Source organism: Polypterus senegalus, chromosome 16, assembly GCF_016835505.1.
Source record: "Polypterus senegalus isolate Bchr_013 chromosome 16, ASM1683550v1, whole genome shotgun sequence".
Lineage (NCBI taxonomy): Eukaryota > Metazoa > Chordata > Cladistia > Polypteriformes > Polypteridae > Polypterus > Polypterus senegalus.
This window is the reverse complement of record NC_053169.1, coordinates 99,446,327-99,467,066: the sequence shown is the minus strand read 5'-3', so window position 1 is coordinate 99,467,066 and position 20,740 is coordinate 99,446,327. Positions and strand designations below refer to the sequence as shown.

Sequence of the window (20,740 nt, the reverse complement as noted above, 5' to 3'; positions counted from 1 at the left end):
AAGAACTAGATGAAATTCAATAATGTGCAAATGAAGACTGACAATTGTACAAAAAAGCAGCCGTACAGTTTTGTTTAAAAGAACAGCATTACTGTTCATCGTCTTCGGCGGCTAAAGTATTAAACTAAAAACAACCTGAAAATGTTACACGTTTTCTTGTTTTTATATAATAAATATCAGTAGCTCTCCCTCTCCTCATGATCAATAATAAATTTTGGTGGTATTTATGGGTGAAGGATTTGAAAAAAAAAAAATAACGAAATTCGTGCAAATCTTAATTTACGACTTTTTTTTTTTTAAATGTCCCATCCTCTGCCTCTTCCTCACGTGATTAAAGCAAATCTGTCACACGGCTCATTCGGTTCCTCTCCCGTATTTTTCTTTTATGCTTCTGGCCGAAAGGCTTAAAAAAAAAAAAAAAAAGATGAGAAAAATGAAAATTACATTCGTGCAAGAAAAATGGAAGCAGAAAACCCCAAACTTTCAAATAACTTGACTCGAGGACGATTTTGGGTTTTGTTCTTTTTCTTTTTTCTCTGCATGATTCAAATTACGTGGCACCTCTCTCGGTGTCTCTCCCAGTGTTAAGAAAGCCTTTACGATTTTTACGATTCTACGTAGACGCACCATACTGCGTACTCCCGTTACAGCAGGACTCGAAGGAAAAAAAAATGGGAAAACAAAATTGGATCGGGCTTCATCCCTGTAAAAACAGTAAAATTCAAAAGTAACGTATCAGCAGCAATAAATAATCGACAATGTATGTAACCAAGAAACTTCTAACAAGCCGCCAGTGCTTGCCGATTAAAAGCAAGACATTTCGGTTTTTTTACGATTTTTTTAGTGCAAATATAAAGATAAAATGCTACTTGAGTCGTCGTTTTACACACACGCACACACACACAACCGAGCAGGGATACGTTTCGTGGCGGCCATCCCAAAGTGTGTGGTACACATGTACTGTAGCTTGCTCTGCCTGGCAATTTGTAAATGGGATCACATGCAGCTGAGATCGCCAGTTCCGGATAATTTTTTATTTTTCTTCAAAATATTGCAAGTGTATAGTCGCTTAAACGTAGTGGTTGATAATGAGGTTGACACAGGCAGGCCCAGAACGCTGGCACGCTGACCCATAAAGTAAGGTGTAAAACCGCGAAAACACACCATAACAGACTTTTATTACTAAACCCAAAAACATCATAATAAAGAAACAAAACGTAATCATTCAAGTAAGGTAGCTTCCTGCGTTTTTTGACGCTGGCCTTCATCGAGCCCCTTCTGTGGGTATATAAAGAGGTGAGCAGCTGCCCTTGGCACAAAGTGGAATTCGTCCCTCCCGAGTCCAGGGTAACTAAAGTGGGGTATCAAATGCCTTTTCTGTAGCATCCTCCTCCAGCTCATCCTCGGTGAGGGGAGTCTTGTTGTTCACATTCCGGCTCTCCGCTCCCACAGATGAAGATGCAGCACTGTGATCGCTGTCGTCCGAGAATTTCCCTTTCATGGCTTCTTGCACAAACTCTTGGATCTCCACAGGCAGCCTCTTGAATTTATCATGGTATTCCTGATCGAGTTCAGCTTGCAGCTGCAAAAGAAAGAAGGAAAAAGAAAAAGCACTGTGAGTGAAACCGCCTTTTGAATCTTGGATGCAGTAAATCATAAGTAAGAATAATACTGCGACTATTAAAGGACCGGTTCAAGCAGCTTAAAATCGATCGCTAAAATAGAATGATCCTTACTGGATGAATGGATAGATAGATAGATCGAAGGATAGATAGATAGATGATAAAGGCACTAAATTAGGTAGAAAGGTAGATAAAGGCGCTATATTAGGTAGATGATAAAGGCGCTATATTAGATGATAAAGGCTCTATATTAGATAGATGATAAAGGCGCTATATTAGGTAGAAAGATAGATAAAGGCGCTATATTAGATAGATGATAAAGGCGCTATATTAGGTAGATGATAAAGGTGCTATATTAGGTAGAAAGATAGATAAAGGCGCTATATTAGGTAGATGATAAAGGCTCTATATTAGATAGATGATAAAGGCTCTATATTAGATAGATGATAAAGGCGCTATATTAGGTAGAAAGGTAGATAAAGGCACTATATTAGATAGATGATAAAGGCGCTATATTAGGTAGAAAGGTAGATAAAGGCACTATATTAGATAGATGATAAAGGCTCTATATTAGATAGATGATAAAGGCTCTATATTAGATAGAATGATAGATAAAGGCGCTATATTAGATAGATGATAAAGGCGCTATATTAGATAGATGATAAAGGCGCTATATTAGGTAGAAAGATAGATAAAGGCGCTATATTAGATAGATGATAAAGGCGCTATATTAGGTAGATGATAAAGGCGCTATATTAGATAGATGATAAAGGCGCTATATTAGGTAGAAAGGTAGATAAAGGCGCTAAATTAGGTAGATGATAAAGGCGCTATATTAGGTAGAAAGGTAGATAAAGGCACTATATTAGATAGATGATAAAGGCGCTATATTAGGTAGAAAGGTAGATAAAGGCACTATATTAGGTAGATAGTGGCATATGTGTGCCTGTGGGTCACCTTCCTAGCTTTGTCGAAGCAAGCAGTTAACACCCCACAATGAGATGTTGCTAACATGGTGGTCTTTCACTATGTCCCCAAAACACAATCAAAATGCCCCACAAAGAAGAGGATCACCATTAACCCCTGTCTTGCATACAGAAAGGGCACAAGAATACTTTACAAAAGGAGAAGTTATTGAATGAGAAGAAAAAATACAGCATAAGGTTAAAAAAATAATCAAAAATAGGGACTCGCCTAAAAGGCAAACAAGTTCCAAATCGACAATCCAGAAGAAGAATCTAAGACCCAGAAGCCAAGAAAATTGGAAAACCAGAGCAGAAATCCACAAAATTCAGCAAAAGTCCCGCAGATGTGCACTCAAAATGAACTGCTCCCTGACTTCAATTCCCAGCAGTCTCTGTACGCCTGGGGGGCAGTTTCTGAACCCTGATGGAGGGCTGGCCCCATCTCTTGGGTATCCACCCACAACATACAAGGAGCATGACGGCAGACGCACCTTCTCACACGTAGAAAGGAAACAAACACAAACCTCATTACTGGACAAATTGTAACAAGTGGGGTAACAGTCTGGTGCTTTTGGGGGTCTCTGCAGTCACTGTAGCCCTCAGTGGGCTGTGCCAATTCCGGAACAGGGGTTTACAACTCCGCCCTAAACTACATTTAGCAACACAAAGTTGTCACTAATTAAGAAAAGGGTTAAAAGGAAAACCTGCAGCCACTGTAAGCACTGCATAAAATGGAGTTGGTGACCCCAGAGTAGAACCTTCTCTGTCCATTTCAGGCTTGAGGGGGCCAAAGACCATCCTACCAGGATTGGGCAAAAAGGGCGAAAATGGACCTGGATGGGACTGTAGTTTAGGTGAACTCATCTAAAGTTACTTCTATCTAGCTCTCTCTCTCAATAATGAAAAAGGACAAGAACACCTAAAACGAGGGTCAGGGGAGAAGTGCAGGCTCGACCAGATCTGCTCTACCACCAGCAGAATGGAGTACAGATGTTAGGGAGAACTGCCACCAATACGCATAGATGGCTGTTGTTTGTTTTGCAGCATTATGATTTATTTATTTTTCAGTTTTAATAAAAACAAGCTCTATTATTGTGCTCCTTGTTTCAGGATAATTTGTCCTTGCCCTTTTACAATTCACCCCCCGGCACTGCTTATCCCCGTCTCGGGTCGTCTGCGTGGTCCATGTGCCCACAAGCTGTTTCAGGAGTAAGAAAACCTGCAATGCAGTGGGGTTACCAGGCTGTGTGCGCACAAAGGCTTTCATCATGGAGCTGCTGGGTTTTGATTGATTCCGAAAAAGGCGTATGATTCATTCTGGGAATTCATCTCTCTAGATGGGAAAGTTGTTGGGTTTTTTTTTTTTTTTTTCTTTTGAGGCGTGAAGATCTTTTATATTGTATTATTAAATTTTTACTGGCCATTGTTTGCTGAATTTCAAACAAAACATTAATTGTTAAAAAATATATATATATTTTTTGGAATGGCTTTTTCGTCTCTCCCTGGAATTTATTTTGTATTTTTAATATAATATGACATGGATGACATAGTGATTTTTTAGCAGTTAATTCACTTGTGCTGCCTTTTAAGAACTTAATACCTTGATGACTTATTCTCAATGGATTTTGAAATTGCTGGTGAAAAATAAAATGCAACCTTCGATGGGGAAGCCTAGCCTTTTTGAGTTACAAGAACAGCAATCTTCTCTCCTTGGACGTTAGCCCTATTAGCGCAGGATTAATGCATTTTATTACTACTCGTGTTTGTGATCCGCCATCTGTTGGAATGACAAACGCAATGAAAGTCTGTTATATGCCATTTGGAATGGGATTCATAAAAGCCGTGTAAATGTTTGTGATCCACCATCTGTTGGAATGACAAATGCAATGCATTTTATCGCAACAAATATTTGATATGCCATCTGTTGGAATGACAAATACAGTGCATTTTATTATTACAAATGCAAGGAATGTCTGTTATATACAATTTGGAATGGGATTCCTAAAAGCCGTGTAAATGTTTGTGATCCACCATCTGTTGGAATGACAAATGCAATGTATTTTATTACTACAAATGCAATGCATTTTATCGCAACAAATATTTGATATGCCATCTGTTGGAATGACAAATACAGTGCATTTTATTATCACAAATGTTTGTGATCCACCATCTTTTGGAATAAAAAATGCAAGGAATGTCTGTTATATGCCATTTGGAATGGGATTCATAAAAACCAGAGTAAATATTTGTTATACACCATCTGTTGGAATGGCAAATGCAATGCATTTATTACTACAAATGTTTGTGATGCTTCATCTGTTGGAAAGACAGAGACATAGAAATTGGATGGGCACACTGACGGACAGACACTTGTCCTTTCCTTAAGGTGGGCACACTGCGTGCCTACACCGGTGGAAGTGATGTCGCCGCACGTCTGTAGCCCACGCTAATGACACTGACCTTAACTTACGCTCAGTCTTGACGGTTTATGCCACATGTGAAGCACACTCACCCCTACCCCTTACTCATACCATGTGATAACCACATACTGTAAACTCCTAACGTTAACTTAAGCCGGGACGTTTCCGGTGTGGCCCTGCGTCTCTGCAGTCAGACATTACTGAATACTTTGGCCGGTGACTGATACAAGTGAACATTTGTTTTACTTTAGAGAGAGATTCCTATTTTTGATCCAAAGGGTGGCATCTACACGCTGATGTTTAATTTCAAGAACCCTTTGTAGCTTAGAGTGAGAGCAAAAAATTAAAAAAGGAAAAATGTTTTTAATTTGAACAAATGGCTTGCTGTCAGGTCCTGTCGCTACCTTGAAGCCAGTGTCACCCGGGTGGGCACCGTCAGCTAGGAACACCAACCAAAAAAAAAAACAAACACTGATCGTTTTTATCAAAGTAGGCCTGATTAATCAAGCAAATAAATACTAATTAAGCTTTGACAGCCATACTTTCTGTTCACCTAATATAACTTTTTATCCAAGTGTACTTGAACGCGTCGTTCCCTCTTTATCACACTGACTTTATTTTCGATTGCTGCTCTCATTTCCCTTGTTAAGAGAAAAACGTATTAGAAAACTCGCCACCGTGTTAAATGTTTCCAGACAGATGTGATTAATATCTGTTAAAAGGGTTCACCTTCAAAGAGCGACGTATAAATCTCGGAGATGGTTGAGAATTCCGTCTGACTGCTCCGCAGATTTAGGTGGTCCACAAACGCGGCCGTGCTTGATGTGTTGCTAGCGAGATCTTTTTATAAGAAAGTGCAGATGTTTTTGCTGTTCCTGAACAGGAAACTTTATTAAACCTAACGATATGTGGGTGTGTGGGTGTAAAAAAGGAAGTGTACCCTTGACTCAAAGGGCTGGCATTGCCCCATCAAGTCGTCGTTTCCTAGAACTGTCTCGCACGTGGATGTGGAATTCTGCAGCTGTGTAATGTCTGAGGGGTTTCATCCTCATTTCAAATCCTACCAGCATCTCGATCGGATTCAGATCAGGGCTCTGACTGGGACGTTCCAGAACCCTCCATTTCTTTCTTTTATTTGGCCATTCCTGGAATGTTTAGGGTCCTCGTCATGTTTCTGTTGGGCTTCGTTCTTCTGACAAGTGGTCTCGCGTTCTCCTCAAGCACAGTGAAGAATTCTTAGTGGATACTCTGATGGTGAGCTGCTGAGCCCATGGCATTTCCAGAAGCAGTAATAGCTCGCCATTCAACATATTTGTTCTTAATGCTGTGTGACCAGTAGGGGGCACTGCACCCTTCCCAATCTCAGCTGCCACCACACGGGCACAGTCCCAGGTTTTAATGAAACGTTTTACTCCACTAATTCAGTGACAATGAGGTACACAAACCTCCTCTCCTCTCCACCTTTCCGTGAGCGTTGTCTTCCTGACTCCTTCCTGTCTCTGGGCGGCTCGCTTTTATGGCACACCCGGGAGTAGTTACAGTACTGGGGCACAGCCTGACGGAAGCCTCCAGAAACAGGCGACCCCTCTTCCAACAGCACCCACTGGTGGCACACAAGGACCCAGACAGGACTGTCCCTCGGGACTACAACTCCCATGTATCCCTGCGGGCGTCCCTACTGGGTCCACGCCATCTATTCGACTGGGCTGAGGAACTGCCCTGACTGCACCGACCGCCCCACATGATCCATTCCGCCTGGGCAGCACTTCCATGTTGTCCTTCTGTTATGGCATCCCAGCCAGGAAAGATCCCAGCAGAGCTGACATCCACGCTTAGGCCACCAAATGAAATCTCTTTGTGTGCCTCGAATTCAGAGATGCGAACTTCTGTCTCAGACTACTGGATGCGTCATGTGGCCCCTTTGCCAGCCAATGAAAATCGGCAGAATTCTCATTAGCATATGCATGAAGTTGATTAGCATGATTCACTCACGGTTGATTCAGGATGGAACCGTAGAGGGGCTTGAGACGTGTTCACAAACTCGCATTTACAAGACGGTTGTGATTTATAAAAAGGTAAATTGCATGGAAATGTGCGTCCATCAAGTTTTGTGAATCTTTTTTTTTTTCTTTTGTCGTTTGCATTTTCCTTTTTTTTTTTTTGTATTTTCATGCTCATAATTGTCAAGTTTTATTAATAAGGCCCCTGGTCTTTGCCCAGTGTGGAGACAACAAGAATCCAGAGAATCAAAAAAATTTGGGGTGCCGACCAGGCCACCTCTTTTAGTGCAACTGTCCCCCAAAAAAGCATGTGGTGGGGCAACCGAAAAAGCAGGCTACCTATGTCACTTCACCCCGAGGGCACGAGATTCCCGACGCCAACTTCTGTCAACTAAGACGCCATCCTTCACGAGCGGTCGGCTTTGTACCGTCCCGAACCTAAGAGGCGTGGCTTACTTGTGAGGGGGTGTGGCCAAGTTACCCGTCATGGATGGTTACTCCAGGTTAGGGTAGTAAAAAAAGAGAAGATGCGGTCAGCTTTGGCGCCCTCTTCTGGCCTGGTTGGGGTTATTGTATACATTGCTCAAGCCTGGCATGTAATCCTCAGGAGCCCATGTGTGATGCTGGGTGTTCATGGGCCAACTTTTAGCCTTGCCCTGATGATCTCTCTGTTTCCTCCTGGCACAGCTCTCATGTAGACCTCATGTGTGCAGTCTCTTTCTAACGGGCACTTGGACATCAACAGTGGGCTTTGTTTTGTCTCATGAGATTGACCAGTCCTGTGGATTATTTACTATAAAGTGCAACTTATTGAATGATTCTTCCCAACTGCAGTACCTTTCGGGGCTTACCTTGGCAGATCGCTTTTGTAATGTGCTTTTGCCAAGTTATTAAATGCCACCAATTCTCACTTTCTACTCCCCATTCAATGTCTCTCGACGTGAAATTTCATTTCTCTTTGGCCCTTCAAGGTCTCGCTGCTGTTCGGCTCATAAACAATTCCTGATCAATATTTCATGCACTTCTCAAGAGCTTCTCCATGCAACTCCACTCCCTGAGGGCCAACCGAGATGCCCAGTGATGAAATGACATTTGTGGGGAAAAAAGAGAAAAGGACTTGACAGAGGCAAAGTGGGTGGAGTGTCGACAACGGGATGAAATGGTGCCAGCGTTACCAACACATTAGCCGGCAGCAAGGACGTGCATTGAAAAGGCAAGATGGGAAGGCCTACATGGCTGGGATGCTGGATTACCAGAGTGATGGCTGGTGGCACATTGTACGGTGGTCTCAGACCCTACCCAGCTAGCCCCCCGCTACAGATAAAAATAGTAAGGAATGGAACGTTGTCATAAAGTCCCAAAGAAATCCAATAACTAACACTATATTTATAATATCTGAGGGGACTTTGCCCAGCTAAATGATCCTCCAGAGCTACCGTGGGTATAGAAAAGAATCCCCCCTTCAAAATATTTCCATTATTTTGCTTTACAGGATTAAATGAAAACACACAAACTAATATTTCTTCCCAGCTTTACTCACTCAATGCCACCTCTAACATCCAAGTGAAAGACATCACAGCTACAGGTCAGAAAAATGATAAAAAATCCAAAACAAGACCTACTGAGATGACTAAAGGACCCCCCCAATGTCGTTTTGTTGACCCCCCTTTTGCTTTAATGACAGCCTGGAGTCTGTTGATTCTTCTCTATCAGCTTTGCACACCTGAATTGTAATATTTGCCCCCCTCTCTTCTTTACAGTTTAATTGTTTAAGTTCGCTCACATTGGATGCTGAGCGTTGGTGGTCTGCTATCTTCAGATCTTTCCACAGATTTTCAGGTTGATTTTGCTCTGATCTCTGACTGGACACACCAGGACATTCACTTTTTACTCCTCCAGCCACCGTGTGGTCAGTTTTGCTGTGTGCTTCGGGTCGTTGTCGTGTTGAACGGTAAAAATTCTGCCCATCTTCAACTTTCCGGCGGAGGGTAGCAGGTTTTCCTCCAGAATTTGATGGTATTTTGCTCCATCCATTTTTCCTTCTACCCTAACGAGAGCCCCTGGACCCCCACAACAGGATGCTGCCCCCTCCATGCATTACTGTAGGTATGGTGTGTTGTGGATGATGAGCTGCATTGGATTTCCGCTGGGTGTGCCGTTCGATTTTGCGCTCATCTGACCATAAGACCTTTTTTTTTCCCCACTTGGCAGCAGAATCTTCAAGGTGCATTCTGGCAAAGCTCAATTGAGCCTTCATGTGGCCTTTCTTCAGAAGTGGCTTTTCCTTGCGACCCTCCCGAAGAAGCCACAATTGTGGAGCGCTTGTCACATTGTTGTCACCTGCACACCATTAATGACCACTCTGTGCCATCAAATCCTGTAAATCCTTCAAAGTGGCCATTTGGCGTCTTGGTGGCCTCTCTTACCAGTTTCCTCCTTGCTCTTCCATCCAGTTTGGAGGGTCCTAGTCGTAACCAAACACTTCTTTATGATGGCCTTTACTGAGCTCGTTGGGATTGATAAAGCCTTTGAGATTTTTGTGTCTCCATCTCCTGCCTTCTGTCTGCCCACAACTCTACCCCTGAGATCTTTTGAAAGTGGCCTGCCACCCACAGTCAGTTGTTTGCTGTCAGTTGCTCTACCAAGCAAGGGAATGAATGGACCAGGAACAGCTTCACTAATCACACGGATTACAATTGAGCGCAGCCAGTCACCGCAATGGGAATGGTGGGCACTGGCACCTGATTGAGTTTAGGAGGGGGGGGATCCTTTATTCATCTCAGTAGGTCTTGTTTTGGATTTTTTTTAAATTCTTCTGAACTGTAGCTGTGATGTCTTTCACTTGGATGTTAGAGATTGCATTGAGGAAGTAAAGCTGGGAAGAAATATTAGTTTGTGTGTTTACATTTATGTCTGTAAAGCAAAAAAAATGGGAAGATTTCGAAGGGGGGGAATCCTTTCTATACCCACTGTAGATGTGCACCCAACCCACAGATGGCACCCCCTTTGACCAGAGCATGTAGATGCTAAAAATAAGGTGGCGGTAGTACCCTGATCCTGTCCTCCAGACTCCAGCCAAGGTAGATGAAGGTTTTTATTTTATTATTACTAAAATCAAATAATATCCCATACAAGCAAGTCAAGTTTAACAAAACTCGGTCTGGAAACAAATCAAGATAGATGAAGTTTGCCGTAAACGTTGAGTCGTTGAGAGGCTCAGCATGACCTCAGACCCTTTTGGGGGTAAACGGGAATGCGTACGACGAGTCAGGTCCTCTCGTCCAACATCACCACCTGACCTCACAAATGCTCTCTCTATTGGGTGGATGGACCCAAATTCCCCACAGACACCCCAATCCAAAATGCAGTGGAAAGAAGAGTGGATTTAATCTAATTAACAGGATATACTGTACAGCCAGAGTGGATTTTGCATTTTCGTCCTGTAGCCACACATTATGCCTTCAGTGTGAAATTTGCATATTCTCTCTCTATCTGCATATAATTTGCATAGCATCCCTGTGTCGTCCTATCATTAATACAAATACGATTTGATTTATCACATAGAATTATACTCACAATATGCATTGAAACGTTTAGTAGAATATACAATCGGTGTGGCACTTGCATGTTCTTCCCAATCTTTTACATTGTCATGCGTGTGCGTATCTGTTCTCATCCTCTTAGATCTGAGTGCCGCATTTGACACCATTGATCACAATATTCTTAGAAATCGCCTTAGTCAATGGGTGGGCCACTCTGGCAGGGTCTTAAATTGGTTTGAATTCGACCTGGCAGGTAGAAAATTCTTTGTTAGTTGTGGTAATCACATCTCAAAGACACATGATATCCGATATGATGGTCCACAAGGCTCTATCCTGGGTCCGCTGCTCTTCTCAATCTACATGCTTCCGTTAGGTCAGATTATCTCAGGTTAAAACGTGAGCTACCACAGCTATGCTGATGACACACAGCTGTACTTATCAATAGCACCTGATGACTCCGACTCTCTCGATTCACTAACAGAATGTCTGACTTGTATCTCAGAATGGATGAATAGTAACTTTCTCAAGTTAAATAAAGAGAAAACTGAAATCTTAGTGATTAGCAATAATAGATACAATGAGGCTATTAGAAATAAACTGGATACATTAGGATTAAGAGTCAAGACGGAGGTAAAAAGCTTAGGGGTAATTGTTGACTGTAATCTGAATTTTAAATCGCATATTCATCAGATCACTAGGACAGCATTTTATCACTTAAGAAACATAAGTAAAGTTAGACCTCTTATATCACTGAAAGATGCTGAGAAATTAGTTCACGCGTTTGTTTTCAGTCAACTAGATTACTGTAACGCACTCCTCTCAGGACTACCCAAAAAAGATATAAATCGTCTGCAACGAGTGCAGAATGCAGCTGCTAGAATCCTAACTAGGAAAAGAAAATCCAAACACATCTCTCCAGTTTTAATGTCACTACACTGGTTGCCTGTGTCATTCAGAATTGACTTTAAAATACTGTTTATGGTTTATAAAGCCTTAAATAATCTGCACCATTTTATATATCGGAATGTCTTACACCTTATATTCCAAATCGTAACCTCAGATCCTCAAATGAGTGTCTCCTTAGAATTCCAAGAACAAAACTTAAAAGAAGTGGTGAGGCGGGCAGGCGGCCTTCTGCTGCTATGCACCTAAAATCTGGAATAGCCTGCCAATAGGAATTCACCAGGCTGATACAGTAGAGCACTTTAAAACACTGCTAACAACTCATTACGTTAACATGGCCTTTTTATAACTTCACTTAAACTTAATACTGATACTCTGTATGTTCAATTCTTCATAATAATTATTCATAGTGGCTCCAAAATCCATACTAACCCCAACTCTCTCTTCTGTTTCTTTTGCGCCACCACCACCTACTCAAAGCTTCATGATGCTCCACCATTGATGGACTGAAAGGCAGAAGTCTACGTGACCATCATCATCAGGTCCTTCCATGAAAACCCTAAATACAAAGAGGACTGTTTGATTTATGTTAGGTAGATTGCCCAGAGGGGACTGGGTGGTCTCGTGGTCTGGAACCCCTACAGATTTTATTTTTTTTCTCCAGCTTTTGGAGTTTTTTTTTTGTTTTTTCTGTCCACCCTGGCCATCGGACCTTACTTATTCTATGTTAATTAAGGTTGACTTATGTTTAATTTTTATTGTCTTCTATTTTTCTATTCTTCATTTTGTAAAGCACTTTGAGCTACATTTATTTTGTATGAAAATGTGCTATATAAATAAATGTTGATTGATTGATTGATATAGGAGACGGCCTAAGGTCTCTGGTGATTGTAATTACACTCCGCTCCAGGGGTAGGCGGTGTGTCTTAATGCTATCCTATTTTTTTCCTATTTTCTTCTTTCCTCTTCAGACAGGATGACTGACAGCTGTAACATCTCTGACATCAATTCCGGTGCCCGTCCACCTGGAGCCACCTCACACATGACTGAAGTTCTCCAAAATCCAATGGAAAGAAGAGTGGCCACAAAGGGTGGGCCACTTTCAGATTAATGCCTGTGCTTTTGAAATGGGATGCCCAACAAGTTCATAAAGGAGTTGCTGGTCTGGTGGTCCTGTACTGTAGGTACTCACTGACCTCGTTCAGCACTCCAGCGCCGGTGATTTGGGTTGACTTCGCCTTAGTTAAGCTAGTAGAAGTACTCGAGGAGAAGAAGAAGAAGGAAGGATGTGACAAAGCTACCCCAATGTTGCCTCGACAGGCTCTGGTTCCCCACCTCCATGGACTGGATAGACTTGATTACGTTTATTAAACTCAAGGGGAAATTCAGACGCGTATGGCAGCAGAAACCTAAGAAAAAACAAGGATTAAGAGCCATGGGACCGATAACACGGCCAATCAATTCCTCAATCAATCAACGTATGTTGTGCAGAAATTTTAAAATGAACTTGGAATATGTCAGGTGGAAGCCTTGAATTGCCCGATAGCAGTGGGCATACAAGACCCCCAGTGGAATGAGCCTGTAACTAAAAGTGATTTGAGAGACGGCGCCTTCTGGAGGAGGTTTCCGTGATTGCATCGTCCTCCTTTCCACACCAGCTTCCAGTAGGCTTTCCTGATGAGTTTGTCCAGTCAGTCGGCCATTTTCTAACCTGCTTAGTCCTGAATGGGGTCGCCAGGGTATGCTGGAGCCTATCCCAGCTACCATAAGGTGCAAAGCAAGGGCAAACCTTAGATGGGGTGCCAGTCTATCGCAGGGCACACTCGTATAGGGTGGTCCAGATCTAATTATGCAATTTTCATTACACTATAACTTAAGTTTATTAGATAGAAAATCACCTGAAAAATCCCGGACCATCGAGAAGTGTGTGAACTGACGACATGAAGAATCGTCTTAGCGTCGAACTGGAATCGTCACCGCAAAAATCAAAGTCATCCATCTGCATAATTAGATCTGGACCACCCTGTATACACACACCCTTACTCCATGGTGGGGTCAATTTACGAAATGCCAATCCACCTAACCTGCATGACCTTGGACTGTGGGAGGTGGACGGGGCACCCGGAGGAAACCCACGTAGACACAGGGAGAACATGCAAACTCCATGCAGGGAGGACCCAAAATGTGAAAACAGTAGCGCTTACCACTGCCAGGCCTTGTGCATCTTTTAAACTCCAGTTGCTTCCCCAAAAGACCACCGCACTGGCTACTCTGGACTGGTAGAACATTCCCAGTAGCTTCCTGCATACATCAAAAGACCCCCAGTCTGTTCTGACCCTTCTTGTCCAGGGCGACTGTGTTGTCAGTTTGCTGTTTTATGTGGACCCCCAGGTACCACTTCCTTGTCCTCCCCCTGAATAGTGATTGGTCTCAGAGGCTTCTCGCCATGCCAGAAGACCACCGCCAGCTCTTTTGGTCTTGCTGAATGGCCTCATAAGAAAATAGACGGAGAATTACAATAAGCCCACCAGAGGGGATGGTAGGAGCGGTCATGGGGTCCTAAAGGAAATCTGCAGCCTTCTTCCTGGTTGGAGAACCACACCAGCCATTTGTAATAAATGCAAATAAAACGGTCTGCGTTACGCTGATAAGGCATCTCGTTCTCCAAAAAGAAAACACAGATCATTATTGCTGACTTGCAAACCCCCACACCCTCTGAAATGTTTCTTTAAAACATTTCAAGGTAAAGCGCCTGGTGGCCTCGGCGTGCCCGGACCAATGTCGTCGCCAAGGTCACCTTCGCAGAGTTATATTTCCATCCAGCTGACACTGATTCATGTTGCCAGATGGCTAAGGACAAAAGGCGATTGCTTAACACAATGTGTGACCTACTTACGAGGCTAACAATCTGCTGCCTCGATCCAAGTAAAGCATAAAGCCTTTGATTAAAAATTTAATTTTGCCTTTTCACTGGCACCAGTGTGGCATGTGTAAGAAATGTGCTGCGTGCAAACAGCTCCTCGGGGGGCTTTCGGCTCGGGAGTCTTCTGACACCTTCGCAGCGGGAGAGGCGGTTTGCAGAGGTATGACGAGGGCGGCACATCTTTATCACCTAACGGGACACAACTTCTCAAGCGTTCTCATTAAAGAGTTCGATTTGCGCTCGAAACGGAGGAGCCACGGCTTGACCTTTATGATGGGAAAGTGGCAGATCTAAAACCCGACACTTTCTATTAATAACATCGATGCAGTGTATCATAGGGGTCACAACAGGAAAGCAAACAAGGAAGTCAAAATAATCAGCTGGCAGGACGTGTTCTATATGAAATAGAACAAAAAAAAAGAATGTTTTTGGGCAGGAGGCACGGTGGCACAGTGGGTAACGCTGCTGCCTCACAGTTAGGAGACCCGGTTTCACTTCCCGGGTCCTCCATGCGTGGAGTTTGCATGTTCTCCCCATGTGTGTCTGCGTGGGTTTCCTCCCACAGTCCAAAGACATGCAGGTTAGGTGCATTGGTGATCCTAAATTGGCCCCAGTGTGTGTGTGTGTGTGTGTGTGTGTGTGTGCGCCCCCTGCGGTGGGTTGGCACCCCACCCGGGGTTTGTTTCCTGCATTGTGCCCTGTGTTGGCTGGGATTGGCTCCAGCAGACTCCTGTGACCCTGTGGTTAGGATATAGCGGGTTGGATAATGGATGGATGGATGTTTTGGGCAGGGACGATGCCAGCTGTGGGCTGTAAGTTGATTGGTAGACGATTTAAATCTTATTGGATTGTAATGCATAACCATACTTAACTATTTAATCAACAAGATATACAGCCAGAGTCGATTTTGCATTTTCATTCTGTAGCCACACATTATGCCTTCAGTGTGAAATTTGCATATTCTCTCTCTATCTCCATATAATTTGCATAGCCTCCCTGTGTCGTCCTATCATTAATACAAATCAGATTTGATTTGTCATATACAATTATACTTGCAATATGCATTGAAACGCTTGGTAAAATACAGAATCGGTGTGGCACTTGCAAGTTCTTCCCAATCTTTTACATTGTCATGTGTGTGCGTATAGGAGACGGCCTAAGGGCTCTGGTGATTGTAATTACACTCCGCTCCAGGGGTTGGCGTTGTGTCTTAATGCTATTCTATTTCAATCCTATTTTCTTCCTTCCTCTTCAGACTGGATGACTGACAGCTGTAACATCTCTGATACCAATTCCGGTGTCCATCCAACTAAGCAATAGGTTGGTATGGTGGTCCAGCACTTAGCACTGCTACTCCACAAATCCAGCATCCCGAGTTCACATACCGTCCCAGTTTGAATTCTGGAGGTAAAGAATTTAGGGGTAACTATTGACTCTGACCTGAATCGCTAAATCGCATATTAACCAGATTACTACGACAGGATTTTTCCACTTAACAAACATAGCAAAAGTTAGAGCTCTAATAACATTGCAAGATGCTGAGAATTTAATTCACGTTTTTTTGTTTTCAGTTGACTAGATTATTGTAACGCACTCCTCTCAGGACCACCCAAAAAAGACATAAATCGATTGCAACGAGTGCAGAATTCAGCTGCTAGAATCCTAACTAGGAAAAGAAAATCTGAGGACATCACACCAGTCCTAGTGTCATTACACTGGTTACCTGTGTCATTTAGAATTGACTTTAAAATACTGCTAATGGTTTACAAAGCCTTCAATCATATCCTCCATCTTCTATTTCAGAATGTCTGACACCTTACACTCCAAATCGTAACCTCAGATCTTCAAATGAGTGTCTCCTTAGCATTCCAAGAGCTAAACTTAAAAGAAGTGGTGAGGCGGACGGGCGGCCTTCTGCTGTTAGGCACCTAAAATCTGGAATAGCCTGCCAATAGGAATTCACCAGGCTGATACAGTGGAGCACATAAAACACTGCTAACAACTCATTACGTTAACATGGCTTTCTCATAGCTCCATCTTAGTTTAATCCTGATGTTCTGTATATGTATTTAATTATCAATATCATTCCTGGTAGCTCCATAATCCGTACTAACCCCTACTCTCTCTTCTGTTCTTTTTCTGGTTTTCTGTGGTGCTGATCTGTGCCCCCACCACCTGATCAAAGCACCGTGATGTCCTTACATTGGTGGATTAAAGGCCAGAGGTCCACGTGACCGTCATCATCAAGTCCTTCCATGAGAACCCTGAATACAATGAGGACTGATCATTTATGTTAGGTAGAATGCCCAGAGGGGGCTGGGTGGTCTCGTGGCCTCGGACCCCCTGCAGATTTTATTTTTTTCTCCAGCCATTCGGAGTTTTTTTTTTTTGTTTTGTTTTTTCTGTCCTCCCTGGCCATCAGACTTTACTTTTATTCTATGTTAATTAGTCCTCTCTGATTTTAATTCTTACTTTGTCTCTCATCTCTTTCTTCATCATGTAAAGCACTTTGAACTATAATTATTTGTGTGAAAATGTTCTATAGAAATAAACGTTGTTGTTGTTGTAGAGTTTCCATGTTCTTCCTGTGTTTTTGCATGGTTTCCTCTTACATTCCAAAGATGTGTGCTTGTATTAATTGTCATTTCTGTATATATCACACTACGGTGGTCCTGCTATTTCATGCTGGTGTATGGACCATAAAGCCACATGAGTTGCTTGATAGTGGAAAAATGAACTGAAATATTTTGGCACAAGGCTGCAACATAACTTCTTCTTCTTCTGAAGTTATTCTCGTTTTTATAGAGGGTCGCCATTGTTTTTTGACAATACAAGGCTGTAGCAGTTGTGGTGACGCAAGGATTCGCATCATCAGAAAGATATTTTATGGAGGGGACCCCCAGGACCACACTCAGCCCTGACCCGGCACGTACTCGCGCACATACTCACCCACAGAGACACAGTTAGTAGCCCAATGAATCAATAAATACAGTGGTGTGAAAAACTATTTGCCCCCTTCCTGATTTCTTATTCTTTTGCATGTTTATCACACAAAATGTTTCTGATCATCAAACACATTTAACCATTAGTCAAATATAACACAAGTAAACACAAAATGCAGTTTTTAAATGATGGTTTTTATTATTTAGGAGAAAAAAATCCAAACCTACATGGCCCTGTGTGAAAAGTAATTGCCCCCTTCTTAAAAAATAACCTAACTGTGGTGTATCACACCTGAGTTCAATTTCCTGATTACTGCCACACCTGTTTCAATCAAGAAATCACTTAAATAGGAGCTGCCTGACACAGAGAAGTAGACCAAAAGCACCTCAAAAGCTAGACATCATGCCAAGATCCAAAGAAATTCAGGAACAAATGAGAACAGAAGTAATTGAGATCTATCAGTCTGGTAAAGGTTATAAAGCCATTTCTAAAGCTTTGGGACTCCAGCGAACCACAGTGAGAGCCATTATCCACAAATGGCAAAAACATGGAACAGTGGTGAACCTTCCCAGGAGTGGCCGGCCGACCAAAATTACCCCAAGAGCGCAGAGACGACTCATCCGAGAGGTCACAAAAGACCCCAGGACAACGTCTAAAGAACTGCAGGCCTCACTTGCCTCAATTAAGGTCAGTGTTCACGACTCCACCATAAGAAAGAGACTGGGCAAAACGGCCTGCATGGCAGATTTCCAAGACGCAAACCACTGTTAAGCAAAAAGAACATTAGGGCTCGTCTCAATTTTGCTAAAAACATCTCAATGATTGCCAAGACTTTTGGGAAAATACCTTGTGGACTGATGAGACAAAAGTTGAACTTTTTGGAAGGCAAATGTCCCGTTACATCTGGCGAAAAGGAACACAGCATTTCAGAAAAAGAACATCATACCAACAGTAAAATATGGTGGTGGTAGTGTGATGGTCTGGGGTTGTTTTGCTGCTTCAGGACCTGGAAGGCTTGCTGTGATAGATGGAACCATGAATTCTACTGTCTACCAAAAATCCTGAAGGAGAATGTCCGCCATCTGTTCGTCAACTCAAGCTGAAGCGATCTTGGGTGCTGCAACAGGACAATGACCCAAAACACACCAGCAAATCCACCTCTGAATGGCTGAAGAAAAACAAAATGAAGACTTTGGAGTGGCCTAGTCAAAGTCCTGACCTGAATCCAATTGAGATGCTATGGCATGACCTTAAAAGGCGGTTCATGCTAGAAAACCCTCAAATAAAGCTGAATTACAACAATTCTGCAAAGATGAGTGGGCCAAAATTCCTCCAGAGCGCTGTAAAAGACTCATTGCAAGTTATCACAAACGCTTGATTGCAGTTATTGCTGCTAAGGGTGGCCCAACCAGTTATTAGGTTCAGGGGGCAATTACTTTTTCACACAGGGCCATGTAGGTTTGGATTTTTTCTCTCTAAATAATAAAACCATCATTTAAAAACTGCATTTTGTGTTTACTTGTGTTATATTTGACTAATGGTTAAATGTGTTTGATGATCAGAAACATTTTGTGTGACAAACATGCAAAAGAATAAGAAATCAGGAAGGGGGCAAATAGTTTTTCACACCACTGTATATTAATGAAAGGAAGGAAACGGAGCATGCCGTATGTAACAATAATGCGTATGCCCGTACCCCCGATGGTGATGATAAATCCAAAGACCGCACAACAAACAATAAATCGATGTCTGGACCGCTCCAATGTAGCGGGGCAGTTGATGCTGGATGGGCGAGTGAAAAATCCTGTGAATGGTTCACTGTACGCAATGTAAATTTTGTCCTACCAGTTTCCTAATGTGACGTGGTGTTTGGGAGCGCTCCCTCGGATGAAGACGTGTCCAACCCGTACAAACTCTCACGAAGAGGCAGGTCCAAGACAGACCGTACATCCAGACTGGAATAATCCAAGATAAACCACAGGTAATCCAAATGGGTGTGAACAGCACATGAACAGACAGACTGACGGACGATTGCGATTCTCTGGTGTCTTCCAGGCCCGCTTTATAAAACTCGATCTTCTTCCCAGCAGCCCTTGCACTCTCTGAAAGCTGTCCAATAGTCTTATACTGCCAGGACCGCTGGAGGATGTAGTACAAATCTAAGTAGCGCCCCTACTAACATAACAAATGTGAAAAAAAGTGAATACTATCTAAAGGTGGGATGCCACAAAATGTGGATGTCCATAAACTCAAGAACTTCTCTGCTACCCCCCTGTTTGTCTATCTGGTCATCTCCTTGAAACCATCTAAAATTCTTTTGACTAAGCCCTGCAAAAATCATTTGGTAGAAGTACAGCGCCCCCTGCCGGTCGTCCGATAAGCCCAGCGGGCCACCTGCCTGCCATCTTTGTGTCACTTTATTCATATCGCCGTTGCAGTCCCTGCCAAGCCTCCCTTCTATAATTTTTCAATTTAAAAAGATTTTATGACAGGCAGAAGTTATACCCATTTATGGATACCCCCGTAACAAGCCAGGCTTAAAAGCGGCCCGACGGATCGTATCTCTTCTCAGATTGTTTTTGGAGAGCAGCACTCTTGCTGACCTCATTTTCTTTCTCTTTTTTCTCCTTCCCACAGTGAGTATTCATTATGCTTTTGTTGTTTTGTTAAAAGTTACTGGACAGCCATCAAAGAGCCCTTTGAATCCTGACAAGTCCGCTTATTAAATGTAACCCCGATCGCTGGCATTGTCTGCCGCTGTCGTCAGAGGACAGTCGAGGAAGTGCACAGACCTTCTTCCCATTTATCAGGAAAAAAAAAACTAATTACGGCTTTTATATGTCTGAGAGCGTAAAAATAAAATGCGGACTGCCACCGTCCCCACCGTCTGTCCCTGTCGGACCCCACACAATTTCAATCAATGTAAGTAACAGTTGATCACAGTCTGTTTTCATTCTTGGTCTCCCCTCATTTTATTTTATTCAGGCGAGAGCAGAACATTTAAAGAGTGTGTGACACTTGAAAGATAAGGTCATGCGCTGTCCTCGCGGTGGCCCTGGGATGGTTTTCTCCCTGTAGTTGTGCTTTCGATGCTCCATGAGTGTACATGAGTCACTGGCTAATAAACGCTGAAGCTCCTTTTCAAGATTAGAGCTTCAATGGGTTGTTGCTTTCCCCGTAGAAGAACTGAAGGAGGAAAAAAAAAGAAAGGAAAAGAAATGGGAGAATCTCCAACTCTCTGTTTGAAAACCCGCTTAATCCACGTCGTCCTTCTTTTCATTTCTTATAGATTTTTTTAATCTCTAATTTCTGGCTTTTTTTTTTTTTTTGTATGTTTAACGTATTCTCGGTCCTTTACCCTCAATTTACATTACTGTCAAAAGGTCAGTCAGTCAGTCATTTTCCAACCTGCCATATCCTAA

The 20,740-nt window shown here is 42.7% G+C and overlaps 1 protein-coding gene across 3 annotated transcripts in view; it reads right to left on the bottom strand.

The window, feature by feature from the left end:
• Nucleotides 1-286: 286 nt before the first annotated feature.
• LOC120516513 (1-phosphatidylinositol 4,5-bisphosphate phosphodiesterase beta-1) overlaps nucleotides 287-20,740 on the bottom strand; it is a 487,951-nt gene continuing 467,497 nt past the window's right edge. For all 3 annotated transcript variants that reach the window (XM_039738227.1, XM_039738228.1, XM_039738229.1), the window contains one exon: nucleotides 287-1,582. In XM_039738227.1, the coding sequence (XP_039594161.1) occupies nucleotides 1,352-1,582 (231 nt within the window). In that variant the 3' untranslated portion in view covers nucleotides 287-1,351. The remainder of the gene's footprint in view (nucleotides 1,583-20,740) is intronic.